The sequence below is a fragment of the Salminus brasiliensis genome, chromosome 1 (assembly GCF_030463535.1).
Source record: "Salminus brasiliensis chromosome 1, fSalBra1.hap2, whole genome shotgun sequence".
NCBI classification, from domain to species: domain Eukaryota; kingdom Metazoa; phylum Chordata; class Actinopteri; order Characiformes; family Bryconidae; genus Salminus; species Salminus brasiliensis.
In genome coordinates, this window is record NC_132878.1 from 14,453,975 (window position 1) to 14,471,648 (window position 17,674).

At 39.8% G+C, this 17,674-nt stretch overlaps 2 protein-coding genes across 5 annotated transcripts; both read left to right on the forward strand.

Moving 5' to 3' along the window:
- On the forward strand, positions 1-17,647 carry dab2 (DAB adaptor protein 2). Of its 4 annotated transcripts, none has more exons than XM_072692815.1 (15): positions 1-112; positions 8,103-8,403; positions 8,952-9,091; positions 9,481-9,579; positions 9,674-9,805; positions 10,299-10,382; positions 11,162-11,188; positions 11,276-11,326; positions 11,473-11,535; positions 11,721-11,744; positions 13,916-14,051; positions 14,576-15,220; positions 15,313-15,524; positions 15,681-15,781; positions 17,274-17,647. In XM_072692815.1, the coding sequence occupies exons 2-14, from the start codon at positions 8,229-8,231 to the stop codon at positions 15,753-15,755; spliced, it is 1,863 nt and encodes a 620-aa protein (XP_072548916.1). In that variant the 5' UTR covers positions 1-112; positions 8,103-8,228; the 3' UTR covers positions 15,756-15,781; positions 17,274-17,647. The 4 variants fall into 4 exon arrangements, with proteins under 4 accessions (XP_072548916.1, XP_072548918.1, XP_072548919.1 ...); XM_072692817.1 differs by having other exon boundaries at positions 15,367-15,524; XM_072692818.1 differs by having other exon boundaries at positions 15,394-15,524.
- On the forward strand, positions 12,207-13,960 carry LOC140570756 (disabled homolog 2-like; the record flags this gene model as incomplete). Its single annotated transcript, XM_072692637.1, has 1 exon — positions 12,207-13,960. A coding segment is annotated over one exon (699 nt), but the record flags the coding sequence as incomplete, so codon positions are not given.
- Positions 17,648-17,674: the final 27 nt, after the last annotated feature.

Below are 17,674 nucleotides of genomic sequence, written 5' to 3' on the forward strand. Positions count from 1 at the left end.
TTTGCTGTGAACAGAATCTCCTCCAGTAAGGGGTCCGAGCTGCATCTGCGTTGTTCGTTTGCTGTGGTCATTCTCTTGGATATGGAACTCAGCAACGCCTAAATATCTGCAGGTAAATCAGTTCGCTCACCTTTTGGCAGCCTACTGTTTTTGCCCTTTCAAACTTTAATTGGTCGTAGTAACGTTTCTGTTTTATTAAATGATGTAAGATTGGTTTTATTTGCTAGTTCAAAAAGCTGCAGGTGGTGTTGGCCGGTGATGAGTGGCGCATGCGCAGTACAAGAAAAAGCATCGCCGTTCACGCGCGTCAAACTCTTCACAAATACTAAAAACATGGACATAATGGCTGTTTTTGCCCACCTGTAAACAGCCCAGCATTCAAGCAGTGGGCGTTCCTGTGGCTTGTATTGTAGTTATATTGTAATTGTAGTTTTTTTCACAGACATTATCCTTGTTAAGGCAATTAAAAGGGGCTATTTTTGAGGTTCTCAGTTGGAGTCCTGGTGTACCAGTGGCCTGAGTAAGGGGTTTCCTCTGAAAGAACTTGAGGTGAATTGGGTGTAAAATCAAGAAAAAAAAAAGCTGTGATACTTCAAGACCTGGATCGAGAACCAGTTCATAATCTTATATTTGACATGTTACCAACTTATCATCCTCCTCCAGCTGAACCCCAGTGCTGTTTTCTGTGTAGAACAGCTAAGCTGTGTGTATGTGGAGAGAAGGATTGAGGGCAGGTGTGTACCGTTAGTGTACAATACACAAGTTAACCCTCTGAAGTATTAGTCCACTCTGTTGGCTAGTTCAAAAGTTATTGCAGAAATAGGTTGCTCACTTTCTAAAGGCAAACTTTCATCTCCCCTTTTGGTCAGATTTTAGAGGAGTGGTCCTGGAACTTAACCTCTAAATGATATTAAATTTGTTACTCATGGTGTTGCTTCAAGACAATCGATGACTTAAGCAGTACTTAATAAAAATAATATTATATTAACATGGATATTAAATGGTTTTGTAAAGGCCAGCTGTAATCTCTATGAAGTGAAATCCCATTAGACCACTAATTTGGTGGTCCTCTAAATCCTGTGGTGGACAGGTAAGAGCGTGTCTGAAATGTTGGACAGGGTTGTAGAAGTGATGAGAACAGCAGTTTTAGCATGGTAACATCGGTTAACATATAACTTCTGACAAATATGTGACTTACAGCTAAAGGTTTTTTTTTTATGAGCGCTCTTGATTGATGCTGACTCCTGTTGTTTTCTTAGTGGAGCTCATCTCCCAAGTTACTGAACAGCCATCCTCAAGTGATACTTGCATAATTCTCCTCGCATTTGTGTTGGCATGGAGGTAAGCATATAGCCAGGCCTATGGAATGTGTGGTAAAAGTCACAAACTGACAATAGTACATTGGTTCCCCAAAAAATGATCTAGGTAACTGTGGTCTAATTCCAGGTCTAGGTCCAGCCAACAGCATTTTGGTTATCTACTGAATAAATTCAGTAACAGCCTATTATTTTGATTAGCATAATCTACCTAATTTCTAGAGATGGCAGTGACCTCATGCCCGGTTTAGAATTCTGCTACAGGTATCTGGTTCGTCCTGAGAATATTTGGGCAGGGAGTATTGCACTTGTGGATGGCAGTTTTGAAAACTGCTCACTGTAAGCCTTTATTTCTTCTTATAAAGGAAATGGTCATGATACCACTGCTTGTAAAAGAACTTTACTGTTTTATAGACTGCTTTCTGCCACGCTTGTAATTACAGTTGTTTTTCTCTTCTTGCCACATTATCATGGGTGTTAAATTTCATCTGATAAAAATACATGGCCTAGTGTCGCCCTGTGAAGGGAGAGAAATTGTGATGTTCACATATTGACACATACAGCTCATGAATTTTTCGGAGTTAATATATACAGCAGTTAATGCATGGCAACGGTCAAGTGATCTACTACTGCATTATCTGTTTGGGAAAGGCAATAGAGGGGCAAAGGGAAGAGCAAAGCCTTATCAGAACCGGACAGCAGCATTGTGTGCAAGTTGTAAATCTGTAAATCACGTGTTTGATACACTGGCGCTGCACAAGTCTTGTGCTTTAGAATGAGTATTTACTGACTAAGATTGGCCAACATAGACCAAATACCATAACTGCACATATACTGCTATATATTGCCATTCTGATCTGCAATATTGTCCTGCAATACTTATCCTAAACATAGTATGAAACCTTGGCATTAGTCCCAATTCTTAACTGGCTAGCCCATGAATTTCTGGTTTATATTATTTGAGTATGGTTTTAGTGTTTGTGGACAGGCTTCACATCTTGCTTGACCTGACATTCAGAATTGATTTTAATGGCAAAAGATTTATAGAAATCATGCTCTTTCACAGCTCTACTTTAGCTAATCAGTGTTATCTGTAATGTAAAAAGCATCCTGCTACTGCTATCCAATGTAGATAACAGACATCCGGATACGCAGAACTGATAAGAATGTGTAAATCAACTTGTTGAACTGCAGTTTGTACAGTTTGTGTTAACGGAACACTTTCCGTTAAGTAGAGCTTGTTGTTTTTATGTTAATTTGATAAACTGACCAAATAACTGTCCCAAATGTCTTTGTTAAGTAAATCTATATGTCCATATTAAGGGTTTTCATACTTTAGTGCTCAATGAAAGTACTGCAGAAGCTATGTAGACACCGTAATTCACCACACTGGCTCATGCCCCCAACTGTTTTGCTGTATGTCAAGCTTTCTGAGATGTCTCAGTAGGCGAACTGCATTCAGCAGAAACGGTGATCGAGTATCCTACCAGGCTAGCCTGTGGTTTGCAAAAGCAGGAAAGTACCACAGAGTTCAACCCCTCACAACCCTGGCAAAAAGATGAGGGCTGTGTGCATGCGTGCCAGTAAGATGACTTATAGGTGGCATTGGGAGATCTCCGTTTGGTCATGGGTGGTGCACTATATGTCCAAATGTCTGTGCACACCCCTTCTAATGAATTATTCAGATATTTTAAGTTGCCCTCATTGCTGACACAGAAGTACTGCCAATATAATAGGACTCTCTGGAGCAGATGAACATGAACCCTACTATATATAATATAAAAAATACAATGAATGATCAGGTGTTGTCGCCCCATCCCCAATTGCAGGAAATGCTTAAAATCTTAAAGCCTTGGTTGTTGTGAAACATCTCATGTCATTTCCTCATGAAGTTAATGTTAAAATGACTTGCCAGGTGAACTTAACAAAGCATTGGCCATGACCAATGAATGGCTCTCATGTGATTGAGGAGAAGCTCGAGTTAATGTTAAAACCACAGCAGATGAACAGGTCACAAGATTTGGAGGTGTTTAGGTACAGTCTTAAAACAAATGTTCAAGGTTCGTTAGTATGGCAGTGGTTCCAAATCAGTTGATTAAATGGTTCTTTGAAATGAGAGTTTAAAAGGCATAGTTGAATTGAGGAATCTGCCTCAAGGTGGAAATTCTTCATCGGTTTTAAAATGCACATTCAGGGTTATAACAACCAAATTAAGGTCTTTGCCACGTCCCAGTGCCAGGTCACTGTATAACACAGGGGTGTCCACTCTTCTTTTTTTCCCCCTGTTCCACTGAATTGCACCATGTAAAATACCAAAGGTGCCGGTCACTCAATATGACTTCAATATATAGTATATAGACAAAGTATCGGAACATCTGCTTATTCATGGTTTCTTCCAAAATCAACGGAAAAGGGTTTGTCCAGGGAACGCTTTCTACTAGATACTAGGAGCATTGCTGTGAGAATTGGCTTAATTGCATTAAGAGTGTTGATAAGGTCAGGATGTTTGATTATCACCACCTCACCCCATTCCAAACTCATCCCATAGGTTGTGCATTGTCGTTCCAGAAAACACAGGTCCGCTGTTCCACAGCTCAATGCTGAGGGGCTTTATACCCCTCTAGCTCACGCCTGGCATTAGGCATGGTGCCAATACGTTCATGTTTATCTGCTCCAGAGAGTCCCATTTTATTTGCAATACAGGGACTAGACAAGCTGTGTGTGTGTGTGTTGCACATATGTGTCAGCAATGGGTGCTTAAAGTAGCCAAATGCTTTAATTAGAAGGCGTCTCCATAAACAGTTGGACACATAGTAGCATGCATAGACATATAAAACAACATTTCTTGAATTACTGCAAATTGCAGCAGGTTAACAATACTACAGAGTACAGTTTTGCAAACGTATTGGGTAAATTGGGGCTTTAGTACATCATGTTGAGTGTCAGGCCAACATCCAGAAATATGCCATCCAGAGATATGCCAATGGCCATCCAGAGATATGCCAGTGCACACAAAGTGACTAGTCATATTTAGTTATTCACTTTGTGTGCATTGGCATATCTCTGGATCTTTAACAAAGCAAGTCATAACCTACTAATAAAAAACAAATTAAAGACTCCTTACACCAGTTTAGACTAATCGACTGTTCATAACAAACTAATGTGAAGGGTGGAACGTGCCCCATCGTCTGGGGTCTGGTTTAACAGCTGTAGTTGTGACCCACAAGATCATGTTTGTAGTTAGGAAGGTCTGTTCAGAGCATCCTCTTGGCATGTGCACGTATCTCCGGAAATTTCTTTATTTAGATATTGTTCAAAGTTCTAAGGAGATACCTTCTGAAATTGACTGTGAAGTTGATCACACTGTGTCTGTTAGCAGCTGGTGCTGTGTCCACAGCAACCAAGCCAAGAGCCATGTCTGTCTTAACACTATATTCCACCTCTAGCCTGAAAACACTCATTAAACTCTTTGAACAGAGATGCAACTGCAGATGCACAGTTTCCCCACATGTCTACCAATGTTCTCCTTTTGGAAACTGGCCACCACTTCTCACAGTGTTAGGAAGTGTCATGTTTGGCTTAGCCTGTGCCAGATGTCTCTGCCAAGTTGGAGCTTGGTAGAATAGGCCTTGATGTGTGCATAAAGCTAGCTCACCACAGCATGTTTTCCTTGTAGGTTTTGTTTAGCGCCCACAGGTGTTTTGTGATATCCGCTAGATTCTAAAAGTTCCACGCCAGTGTTGAACTGTTGCTGGCTTATAGGAGCTCACTGTGTTCTAAGACCAGCTATGTGGTTATTTTTCTTAAATATGTGATTATTCTGAATGATTAAAATGGATTAAACTGGTCCATTGAGGGTGCGAATCATAAGGCCAAACCTGTGATGTGAGTGAGACAAGCACAAGTTGGGATAAAATTAACTGAGTTTAATTACTCAACCTTTGGTCTCGGCCAACCTTTGCTCATAAACTCTTGTGTTTCTTGTTGAGCTGTGGACAGCCAGGCACATCATCTGGAGGTAGGTCTCCCTTAAGGCTTCCTCCCTTTCTTTCTTTTTGATCTCTAATTTATGTGTTTTTGGCTTTAGTATTTCTTGGACTTGTTTATGCTTCTGTTTTTGGTAAGATGTTCAAGACCTTTGTTACTGGTCCTTTAGTATACAGGCAGTACAGTCAGGCTCAGAGTGTGTGTGTGTGTGTATAAACAATACTGACCTTCTCATAACCACACGAAGTGTGTGTAATTTCTAAAAGACTCATTGAGTTCTATAAGAAAACCTAACTGACGCTGCTTTTTAATTTTGTTGTTATTATTTTATTTTTTTTTACTATTATTTATTAGCCTCCAACTACAGTGTTTTAAAAATATATATTTTGAAGCTACATCACTGATGCACCCTCAAAGGATCTGCCGTACAGTGGTGCATGTTTTAGTACCTGGTATGTTGTTGAGTATCCTGAAGAGTCATTGGCTATTTGGAGGCAGTAGATGGTATACCAGCCTGAGTGGGTTTAAATAAGGCCGGCCTGCGGCATTCCACAACAATATAGACATTTCATTAGCAGCAATATGTGGCAGAAAGGCGTAGACTGCTTTTTCTTCAGGTTTCACATTACAGAAATAAAAGAAAGGGAAATAAAGTGTTTCTCTATTGAAGTGGGTATTTTATTCCACAACACTGCTAAAGACTTGGCATAAGGTGAGTTGGTCCAATAAGCACATGGGAGGTAGACGCAGTTTAAAAAAAAAAAAAAAAAAAAAAAAAAAAAAAAAATTATTTATTTTTTTTTTGTCTGAAACAAGCGCACTGTGTAATTAAAGCGTTAGTGAAGCATCTAAAGCTATTTGCTGTTTGAGTACTAATAGTGTCCTCTTGTGGACAGGGCAGTGAATAGGTGGGTGTCCCAAAGGCCTTTTTTATACTGGTTTACTGATTAATGGTAGACCAAGCATCATATGAACATGGCACATGACAGTCTTTGATTTTTGGCAGCAAGATGTTTGGCTAGGACCTTCAAAAGTAATCATAAAGAATTGGACAACTGTGAACCTAATAATTGGCAGCATTCAGTAATAGTAGTGTATATATAAATGTAGTTTATTTACAATATTAGGAAGTAATACTGTGCTAATATAAAGTATTATTGCTCTAATGTAAGTATTTTGTAGAATTAGCAGTCGAAAATGGGATATCTAGTCTTATTTATAGCTGATGAGATTTAAGTCAGCTCAGATTTTTGGAATAGAAATGTCCTATGGCCTTAGAATGGTAAAATGTAGAAGCATACAGTGAAATATTTTTGTCCTTATTGACAAATGGGTGCATGATGAATGATTCTTTGGCTGAACCTTTGAGGCAAAATGTAGTACTCTTGCTGTCCACAAGAGACATAAGGGGTTATCAAAATTGTAAGCTACTGACTCTGCAGCTTTTCCGTTGTCCCTCCGGTCTCATGATGTGCATTCCAATTGCCCTAGCAGTTTTCAGCCATTGTAAAGGTGGTTTCACACCGCAGGGAGTCTGTGCAGGGAGCAGTGAACAGTGATTTTAATACTGTGTATGTCGTTGCATGTCGGTTATAGAGCACGTCAAGTTGCTTCAAGTTTAATGATGTTTCAGAGCTTTTCTGACTGAAGGTGTTTAATCAGATGCAGTACCCTTCGCCCCATCCCGAGCTCAGTGTGTAGGGAATAGAAACGTAATGCCGTTGAATGGAAAGCAGCTACAGACTTTGGTTCAATGTCACCATGTCATGTCTGCAAGGCAGAAAAGGTTGTGGTGGGTAGGTGTGTCTGAATGCCAAGCGGACTTCCTCTAGCCATATGACAGGAAACCTCCTTTTGGCTGACTGTGCTGTAGCTTTTCCTCCCTTTCCCACACCACAGGCAACCACTTCTAGAAGTGGTTAAATTACACTATGTTGCATTATTAAAAATAATAGTGCCATAGAAAAAACACTTTTGACTTTATAAGGAACAATTTAAAGTGTGTTTCTATTAAAAAAATAAACCTTTTTGTAAAGGAAATTTTGAGTGCAGAGTCTCCATGTTGCAGATTCACTCGTCCCAGATTCACTACAAATTCCAATATCTGAACTGTAAATCAGCTGTTATCGACTGTCAAATCAATTATGGTGTTTTTTTTTTCTTTTTTTTTTTAATTTATATATTTATAATCTAGCTTTTCTTCTTCATCTTCAAAAATAATAATAAAAGTGACTTTTGTCCTTGACTTGTGCATCTTCAGGTCCGCCTTAGCCACTGAACATTGTAGCTCTTTCAAAGTGATTGTTGGCCTCTACCTTTACAAGTGCCCTGCTTGCTCTGATGTTTTGCAGACTGACTGTGTCTGGGTTTTGATGCAGTTTCAGTTTTCTCACTGATGTAACTGATATAATAGTTCTCCCTGGAATCTACAAATGACTGGATGCTATTTTGTAGTCATTTTCTATTGTGCATGTCTAGAACTTTTTCTCTGAATTCTGTAGAATGCTCTTTGATCTTCTTTTTTTTGTAGCTTTTCTTCAGATTTACATTCTGACCAATTATACCTGAATTAACCTTTTTGGGTTCACCTTCCTTAATATTTTATCTTTTATATATGCACATAGTTGAATGCTTTATTGAATACTTTGCAAACCGCATATTTTGTTATAGTTTTTTTTATTTTATTTATAAATAGTTTTGTTATTATTCATTTTGGTTCATGTTTTTTTTTTAATTAATTGATTGATTTTGTTTATTTTTAATAAGTGTAACCTCCAACCCCTTTCCTTTTTGCTTTAGGCAGAGTGTGGAAATGTGCACTTGCTGAATATCCTGACTGCACGTGTCCCCTTGCTTCGAGGAGCCTTGTGCCCCCTTTGCCTCCTCCTTGTCTTGTTTGTTTCCTCGTCTTGTGGTGCTGTGACCATGTCAGCAGAAGTAGAGCCCATTGCTGTGGTTCCCGTGGCCCCTGCTGGACCCACCACTGAGCCCACTGCTCCCAATACTGCTCCTGAGACCAGCACAGCAACATCTGCTGCAACAACAATCACAACACCAACCCCAAACAAGGCTCCATTCTTCTCCAGGGACAAAAAGAAAGGTATTTTTCAAGAGTCTGGAGCAGACATCTAAATCTGATCTTCACAAAAGTCTAATCTTTTTCCAAATAATTCACACAGCTGTTAATTGTAGTTGTTGTTGATATTTACATTGATTATAACGACTGATGATAATGTTCTGATATTACGTGCTATTTCACACAGTCAAATTCAGCAAGTACAAAAATATTTAGATGTGCTGCTAATTGATACTGAAATAAGTATTAAACAGTGTGTTCGCTCTAGTAGAAGAGAACATTTTCACAAAAATGTAGTTTCTAAAGATGTGTCAGGAGTGTGTAAAAAAAAAAAAAAAAAAAAAAAAAAGGGATGTCCTTGCACAAGCTGAACCAAACTGTGTGATTGTGGTGGGAATGGACAAAAATGGCAGAAAGGCATTTTAAGAAAGACAGGTTTAAACAGTTAAAAAATATTTTTTTCTCCTCCTAATTGTTTCATTTCTGATCTAGACCTCTGCCTTTCTAATCACAGAAATGAGATTCATTTGAGGCATCTATAAACCTGTTTATTTAATTTTGCTGTTCTTCAGTTCCAGAGAAGACCGATGAGTACCTGCTGGCCAGGTTTCAGGGTGATGGAGTTCGGTATAAGGCCAAGTTGATTGGCATTGATGACGTGCCTGAAGCCAGAGGGGACAAAATGAGCCAGGACTCCATGATGAAGCTAAAGGTACAGAAAATGGGTTGTCCTCAAAAAAAAGCGGAGTTGTTGAATGAGTTTATACAGTTTCCCCTTATCCCACATGTTTTTGATAAGCTATGAGTCTAATATAAGCCTGAATGTTTCAGAAGCATATATGTAGAATGAATACAATTTGGGCATCACAATGACCGCTACTTTAGTTATGCAACACATTTTTTGTACTTAACATTGTCACAGTATCAGAAATGAATTATTTTAGTTTGAAGCAGGTGTGACCTTAAGGCCTGTGGCTTACACAATGAGATGGGTAGCTTGTTGGCTATAAGACATGTTTTCTGAATTTCTGAATAAATGGCATGTGCATAATATATGTGTCACTTATGGCTTCTGACTGTGTGTTGTGCACATTGTTGTAGGGCATGGCAGTAGCTTCTCGTTCCCAAGGCAAACACAAGCAGAGAATCTGGGTGACCATTTCTCTAAGTGGGATTAGAATCATTGATGAGAAGACTGGTGTAAGACGTTCAGTTTTTTTTAATCTCCAACATTCCACATCTACCTTTAGTCTGCTGATGCCAATGCCTCTGTACTTTCTAATCCTTTCTACAGGTGATTGAACATGAACATGCAGTCAACAAGATCTCCTTTATTGCTCGGGATATCACTGATAACCGGGCATTTGGATATGTGTGTGGGGCAGAAGGCCAGCACCAGTTCTTTGCCATCAAGACGGCTCAGCAGGTCTTTGTCTCATGTGCATTTGTTCAACTTTATATGAATATACAGTGTGTGAAAATATTAGACTGCCTGAGAATTGTTTCATACTATTTATCTGGCAGTAAATATGGCTGTGATCTGGGGGTGGGGAATGTTTTTAAGCCTTTCTGTGATAAATGATTTCCATGTGGTTTCTGTGAAAATTATTGAAAATTATTGAAAAAAAAGAAGAATTGCATATAAAGAGCACTGCAATATTTGTCTTCACACAAAACAAGAATGTTATTCAGCCCTAGTAGTACTCTTGCAGTTTTTGCATGTATAACCTCTGTATTACTAGAATACATTTAAATAAATGTCTTCTACAGTCATTGTTGGAATGTGTTTGTAAGGACACCTGATTTAACTAGTAGGGAAATTCTACCTAGTTATACATTTCTGCAGCATTCAGTCATATGCAGGTTTTACACTTTATTTTAATTATTTCTCCCTTTTTGTTTTTTCATCAATCTTCCAGGCAGAGCCTTTGGTGTTGGATCTGAAAGATCTATTTGAGCTGATCTTGAACATGAGGAAGAAAGAAACTCAGGATGCACAGAAGGTAGTGATCTTTTAATTCCCAACTTTTTACAATTGAGTATTAATGTTTCAATGTGTTGTATGTATGATCTGTATCTGTAGGGGGTGAGGGGTCATATAGCCCTGGTATTGTACACCAAAAGTCACCAGTAGGCGGACCATGGTCCGGGTCCTGACCCAGACGCTGCCCTATCCCGACTTGGACTGATAAACCTCTGAGAATTATTTCATTTTGACTGTTAATTTAACCAGCAAAACCTTTATAACCTTTATGGTACAGGTTTAGCAGCCCAGAAAACACTCATCAATTGCATACATTGTAAATGACACAACCAAACAGATTGGCGCATTATGATGAAGTATGTCAGAGGAAAGTTTGTTTGTGTGGTGTTTTCTAAAAAAACAAACCCAAACAAAAGTAGGAGTTCTTATAATGTTTGCGGTATTGCTCTTGCACAAATGGTGAGTGTGTACTTGCGTAGTGAGGAAAAGTAGGCATTTTTGACTGTAGAAAAATTTATATAAATATTAAATATAAATGGAGCATTGGTAGAATGTCATTTTGAGTCATTTTCCCCTAAGGCCATGTCCCTTACATTCATTTGACGATGTGAAACAATGGTACACTTTGCTCCTTCTCATAGTCATTATGAATGTGAGCCTGTGTTGTGCAATCAAACAAACTACAAACTCTGAGGGGCTATTGCACCCTAGTGGTGATCTGCTGAACTACTGTTGTGATTGTCAAAGTGCCTCTTCATGTCACTTCACCTCTCCTCTGACCCTTTTCTTTTAAAACAGAATGAAACCAGTAATCCAGTGGTTGAGGTAGGTTTCTAACCCCCTTTTTGTTTTTTTCTTATGTAATTCACATATTTTTAATAAAACAAAACCGACTTTGCTTTCTGTTTAAAGAATGGAGGCGATGCCTTGCTTAATCTGGATGGTGAGGTCAACACTGTTAAAGTAAGTTGCTTCTGAATAGCCTCCTTGGCATTATATGGTGTTTACAGAATTACTTGCTTTATAGTAAACATTCAGAATGATGATGTGTGTGTGTGTGTGTGTGTGTGTGTGTGTGTGTGTGTGTGTGTGTGTGTGTGTGTGTGCAGACTGTAGAGCAGATGGACCTTTTTGGAGACATGTCCACACCCCCTGACATCAACTCACCGACGGTAACACTTATTATAGCCAAATTATCGAACTCTGATCTCAGATCATGTTTTACACTTCTTTAATTGCAATGATTCAAGTAAATCCCCAACCTAAGTAAGATCTAATGTGTGTGATTTGTTTTATACCTGTTCTTGTACTTCATGATCTTTCCTTTTTTTTATTTTTTTTTTTGTTTTGTGATCAGGATGCTTGGAAAAATCACAAAGGGGTAAAGTTTTTGTTGGTCTGTAATCAGCCGCTGTCATGCTAAGCTTCATGCTAACAAAGCTCTTTAATTACCATCCTTTCTCCTGTTTTATACTTTGAGTCCAAATAAGTGTGGTACCCCTCTAGTCCACTACTAGCAGTAGGCATGGTGCCAATAGGTTCATGTTGATCTGCTCCAGAGAGTCCTATTGCCATTACTTCTCTACAGGGATAAGACAAGCTGTGTGTACACTTTTGCATGTGTGTCAGCTCTTCTCATGATTGCACTCAACTTAGTAGTTGAGTGCAATCATTAGAAGAGGTGTCATTTGCACTTAATGTTGTTTTCAGAGTTATTAGAATACCCATCCAATAATATTTCCCCATTTTTATGGTATACAGGAACAACCACTGCCTCCTGCTGTCCTTCTCTTTACTGATCTTTTATTCCCCAATTCCCTCTTCTTTTTTTGTGCTCTCTTAATTTCAGCCTGAAGACGTTTTGTTGAGGGAGTTTGGTGATGTGATTGATGCCAATCAAAACCACATTAAAGGAAACCTTTTTGTCTCATGTCCCAGCGTCCCTTGCAACACGCCTAATGATACCCCTTTGTCTTCCTCCTTTGACTTATTCCCCACTCCCAGCCCTGACCCATTCAGTGATGACCCCTTTGCTCCAAAAGATGGCCAAGTAGACGCCTCACTTTCTGCCATTTTGTCCACTGATGTCCAGTCTGTTCTAATGTCCGATCAACAAACAAGTCTTTTCGACTGTCTCTTGAATGGGATAGTAGGAAATGACCGCCTAGATGGAGATTCTGCCACCGATGGTCAATCTTTTAGTAAACAGTTGGTGAAGAGCATGAATGGCTCAGTTGGGTTTTTTGCCAACAACCCTCTCCTGAATCTGTCAGTGCCACCCCCTCTTCCTTCCTCACTTGATAAAATAGTCTCAATGGCCCAAACCCCCCCTCTTGTATTTAATGGGCTCAGCAAATCAGAGCTCTCTGTTTTTCAAACTCCACCCTTCTGTAATAACGAAACTATTCGCCCCCCGCCTCCAAACTCTAAGAGCAGACGTGTACGGAGAGGAGAGAAGGTGATTGCTTTGAAATTGAGCAGACTTCTTAGAGGGTGCTGGCTTTCATTGCACAAACTTCCACACTACGACAACTGCCTTTGAAAGTTGTTACTTGTCTCGTTTTCCCCACTTTTCTGCAAAACAGGTTCTTGCAGATGGCACGATTCATTGCACCTTTATAATTTGTGTATGGTGGCAGTTCTTGGTGATGGGTAGTGTCACATTTCACGGTTAGGAAGGTGTTTTTGGGGCATTGTTGTAAAGGACCGGGAGTGTTTGCTTGTCAGTGGTGTTTTAAGCTCTTTTGTTGCTTTTAGCCATGTTTTAACACTACTTAATTGATGTCCCTGCTCATAAAAAACATACTGATGGCCTTGCTGCTTAGAATAACAGTGTGCAAATGTGTAACTTGCATGCAGTACATGTACATTCACTGAGCACTTTATTAGGCACACTGCACTGATACTGGGTAGGGCCTCCCCTTTCTCTCAAAACTGACTCAACCGCAAGTTGTAGCATGGTTAAAAGATGTGTAAATGTTTAGCATTTTGGGATGTTCTTTCTGTTCAACATAATTGTAAAGAGTGGTTAAGTGAGTTACTGTGGCCTTTCTGTCAGCTTGAACCAGTCTGTCCATTTTCCATTTGAAAAAAAGGCACTTCTACCCACTGGATGTGTTTTCTTTATTACACCATTCTGAGTAAGCCCTAGAGACTGTTGTGCTGAAAAACCCAGGAGATCAGCAGTTCTAGAAATACTCAAACCAGCCTGTCTGGCACAAACAATCCTGCCATGCTCAGGATCTCTGATCACATTGTTTGTTCTCAAATCTGATGGTTAATGTGAACGTTTCCTGAAGCTGCATAATTGTATGCACTACTTCCATATGGTTTAGCTGGGTAGATCCTGTCAAAAACAAGTAGGTGTACAAGTGTTCCTAATAAAGTGATTGGTGAGTGCATACATAATGCATACATAATTATTTAAATGTATATGCTTAGGATGCCTCAGTAGAACTATGGTAATTGAGTAGTATCTGTAGCATTTGATTTGTAAATAGTACAAAAGTGAGTAATGGCTTGGGCTTTTATACACTTGCACTGCCTCCACAGTCTCCTGGAAAGGACCTGTTTGGGGCCAACCTGTTTGCTCCACCATCCCAGAGTAACGGCATGTCCTCAACTCAGTCCAGCTCTTCCATTCCAGCAGATCTGTTCAATCCGGTCACCACCTCCACGAATACTTTTGGTCAGTGATTTTAATTTTCACTGAAGTTTGCCTAGTTTGAGGGATTCCATTAATGAAATACCTACATTTCCGTTAAAATTCATAAAGTAGGTTAATTGTGCATGTTTATGGTTTTGTATGGCCCAGCTTATGGTAAGATATGATGTTAATACATTCACAAAACAGTACTTCAGTCAGATCCACAGTTCTGTCTCCAATAATCATTTTAGAATTCACACCCAGAAGCAATGCTGGAGTAGTTTAATTGGGAGTGTAGGTAGAATGATGGCCCTTTTTGTATTTTGCACAAAAACATAACACACCTACCTTGTAGGCTGTAGATGTCCCAGTAATAGTGTTACCTTGTTGTAATTGGTGCTGACACGACAGGCAGTGCTTAACAGAATTTGATCCCAGTAATTAAATAGATAATTAAGAGAATTTAATTAATTAGTTGCATACCTCCCATTTACTTCAACAGCCGATACATATATATCTGGGAAACTGATTTGTGTTTCAAACAATTATATTTTACAATGCTTTAGGTCCCATGACACTTGGACAACCATCAGTTTCTCAAGTACCCGGGACAAGTCCATGGGGTCAGCCAGCACACTCCATGTTTCCATCTCCGGGTCATGTCCCTCAACTACCAGTCCAAGGTATACCACCAAATTCCTTCACCCAGGCCCCTGCATTTGGAGGAGCATCAGTACCTCAGTGGGGACAGCAGACTGCTTCTCCTTTTGGCCCCGCAGCTGCCTCCCAAGTCTGGAGCCAACCAGTAGCTGCTGCAGCACCGATGAGCAACTGGTCCCCATCTGGTCCCATGTCTAACCCAATACCACCAGGTCCATATCCTCCCATGATGTCCCCTCCTGGAGGAATGATAGCAGGGCAACAGTCTTCAGTGGTAATTCCTCGACCTCCGCCACGCCCCCCCGTGAAGGAAGAGCCACCTGCCGTTAAAAGTGCCTTTACAGCCTTGGACCCCCTTGGTGGAAAGCAGCAGAAGACTGGGAAGGAGATGTTCAAAGACTTCCAGATGGCTAAACCTGGAAATGCCCCCTTGCCTGGTTCAAGCACCAATGGCTCATTTGACCAGTACTTTTCCAACAAAGTCGGTGTACCCCAGGAAGCAGCAGACCATGATGACTTTGACATCAACCAGCTCTCTGTAAAAACCACTGGTAAGTTGAGGCTGATGAATGACCTTAAAGTAAAGTTATTAAAATGCACTGGGTGGAGATCTGTATTTGGGTTGCATGTATTTTATTTCCAGACCCATCCAAACTTGCACTTCAGCCAGTCTCTGCAACTGCTAACCCATCTCTAGCTCAAAGCCTGACTCCTACCCCATCAGGAGGACTTTTGGATGCTGCCTTTGCCCCTAATCCAGCTCCAGCCCCATCAGGCTCAGTCCTTGCACCAGCTGCCAACCTTTTTGATGACACCTTTGGAAGCAATCCTTTTGGGACACCATCTACAGCTATAGTAAGGGGAAGGTCAAACTAGATCACAAATATGTCTCATTGTGATGACAATGTTGATGGTAGCAGTGAATTATTAATTGGTCAGCAGCTCAAAATGAAATATAGAAATACCAGATTTTTTTGTGAAACTGAAACTAAAATGTCCTTTCTTCTACAGACTTCTCCAACTACACAGACAACTGTAAAAGCTGATCCTTTTGGAGACCCCTTTGGAGGAAATCCTTTTGCCTAAGCTTTGTCTTATCCTACATGTGTGAGGTGCATAAACCATAACTTGCTTTCCTTCACTCAGTTACTCACACTTGCCCATTGCCCATGATTGTAAGACTGCTTGTAAAATACAGACAGACCATAGTCCTTTAACTAGTAGTAACTAGCAGCTAATTTATATCTAGTACAGAAAACATGCTCATGTGAAAATTACAACCTCACTGTGTTTCATTCAGACCTTGAATCTACTTTCCAGTCCTGTGCCTTCAAATCATTGGCTGTTATACTGTTTTGGAGCAAAGAACACACCCTCTGCATGAAAACACATTATTTGGCCAGCTGTAATGCAGTTACTCTTTCATAACCAATGGTTATAACCAAGGTTACACCCTTTAGGTAAAAATCGCAGTTTGCAAACACAAGGGCTGTTTCAAAAGCTTTGCTTTGTGTCTCATCAGGTAGTTAATGATGGACTTTGAGATGTTTTGGATCATTATCCTGTTCCTAAAGCCATCTTCTTTTCTGATTCAGCCTTTTTATGTACTTTCCCATTTGCATCCAGAAATTTTGGTATATTGTGGAATCCATTTTTCCTTTTACCCATGCATTGTAGCCAATGCCACTGGCAGCAACACAACTCCAAAGCATGATAGATCCACCACTGTGCGTCACAGTTGATATGCATTTCCTTTCATGAAACACAGTTCCTTTCTCCCCCACATGAATGTACCATTCATGAAGGTAAAATAAGTCAAAAGTCCTCAGCACTAGTTTCCAAAATGCTTCTATAGCTTTTATATAGCATACTTCAGACAGTTTTGTAAAGTTGCAAGCAAGGTTTCCTTCTTAAGATTGTTAGTGTAAGCAAAATAACAAACATGCAGTGCTTCCAGCAATAGGCCTCCTGTTCTCTTCCCTAGAACAAGCGCTGTGTGTGACTGGTATACGCAGGGACAATGCATGTAAGCTGTAGTGGTCATGCTGCACATTGTTTCTTATTCTCAAAAATTATTTGTGTAAAATTGGGATTGTGACTTGGAACATTATTCAAGCAATATCAGCTATATCAGCTATGCATTTTCATTTTCTTGTTTAAATGTATGTATTCTCAGTGTTTTCAGTGTTTTGTAGTTGATGTTGAATAGAACATCCTTTCAGTAAGGCGCTCAGGTGTAAATGGGCTGACCTAGCACACAATGACAGTGATTGGCTTAGTTCATCAATAATCAGCATAAAATTTTATGATTTTCCCCAGTTAATGCTCATTCAGCCCATCCCCCCAGAAGCAGTTAAACTGACTACAAGCAATAATTCCAGGACTGGAAATTGGATTCAACATCTGTATTTAAAACTCTGGCCTAAACCTAGTGACTTTATTTGGACAGGCTATGTAAATGATTCTGTGTTGCTATAGTATTATAACTTGTACATATATAGTATTATATTATAAGGGCACAGTTTTAAGGTGCTGAAAACATATGGTTAAAGCTCATAGTTCACTGCTTCTAAACTCCTTTTGTATTGCGTGTTTTCACTTTAGTTTCTTCACCCGGAGTTGGAGCCTCAAAAAACCAACCATTTTCAGTGCTGTGAACTGAAAACAATGGACATTGTGAACTCCTACCTTCCACTGCCCCCACTGCGTCAGCATATTTCTCCCATTCTCCCTTTCTGTGCCTTTTTGTTACTGACCTCAGGTCATCGTAACCCATTAATAAATCAACTGGTTCCATTTCCCAAAGTGCCTGTGATGATCAAGTAAGCACATATTGAATGCAGGATCTGGAAATGAGTGTGAGGCAACAAAAAAAGAAGGTGGCAATTGATGTATGTGCATGTATTTGATAATACAATATGCTTTATTCTATCTGGCATTAAAGAAAGCAAGAATGACTGCTCGTCTCGTGTCCCCACTTTCTCTTGCCCTTTCAAAAAGCATTT

Excerpts from the sequence above, each read along its gene's own strand:
- dab2 (XM_072692815.1), top strand. The coding sequence starts at position 8,229 with ATGTCAGCAGAAGTAGAGCCCATTGCTGTGGTTCCCGTGGCCCCTGCT. Across the intron at positions 8,404-8,951 it reads CTCCAGGGACAAAAAGAAAG|TTCCAGAGAAGACCGATGAG; the intron begins GTATTTTTCAAG and ends GCTGTTCTTCAG. Across the intron at positions 9,580-9,673 it reads TCATTGATGAGAAGACTGGT|GTGATTGAACATGAACATGC; the intron begins GTAAGACGTTCA and ends TCCTTTCTACAG.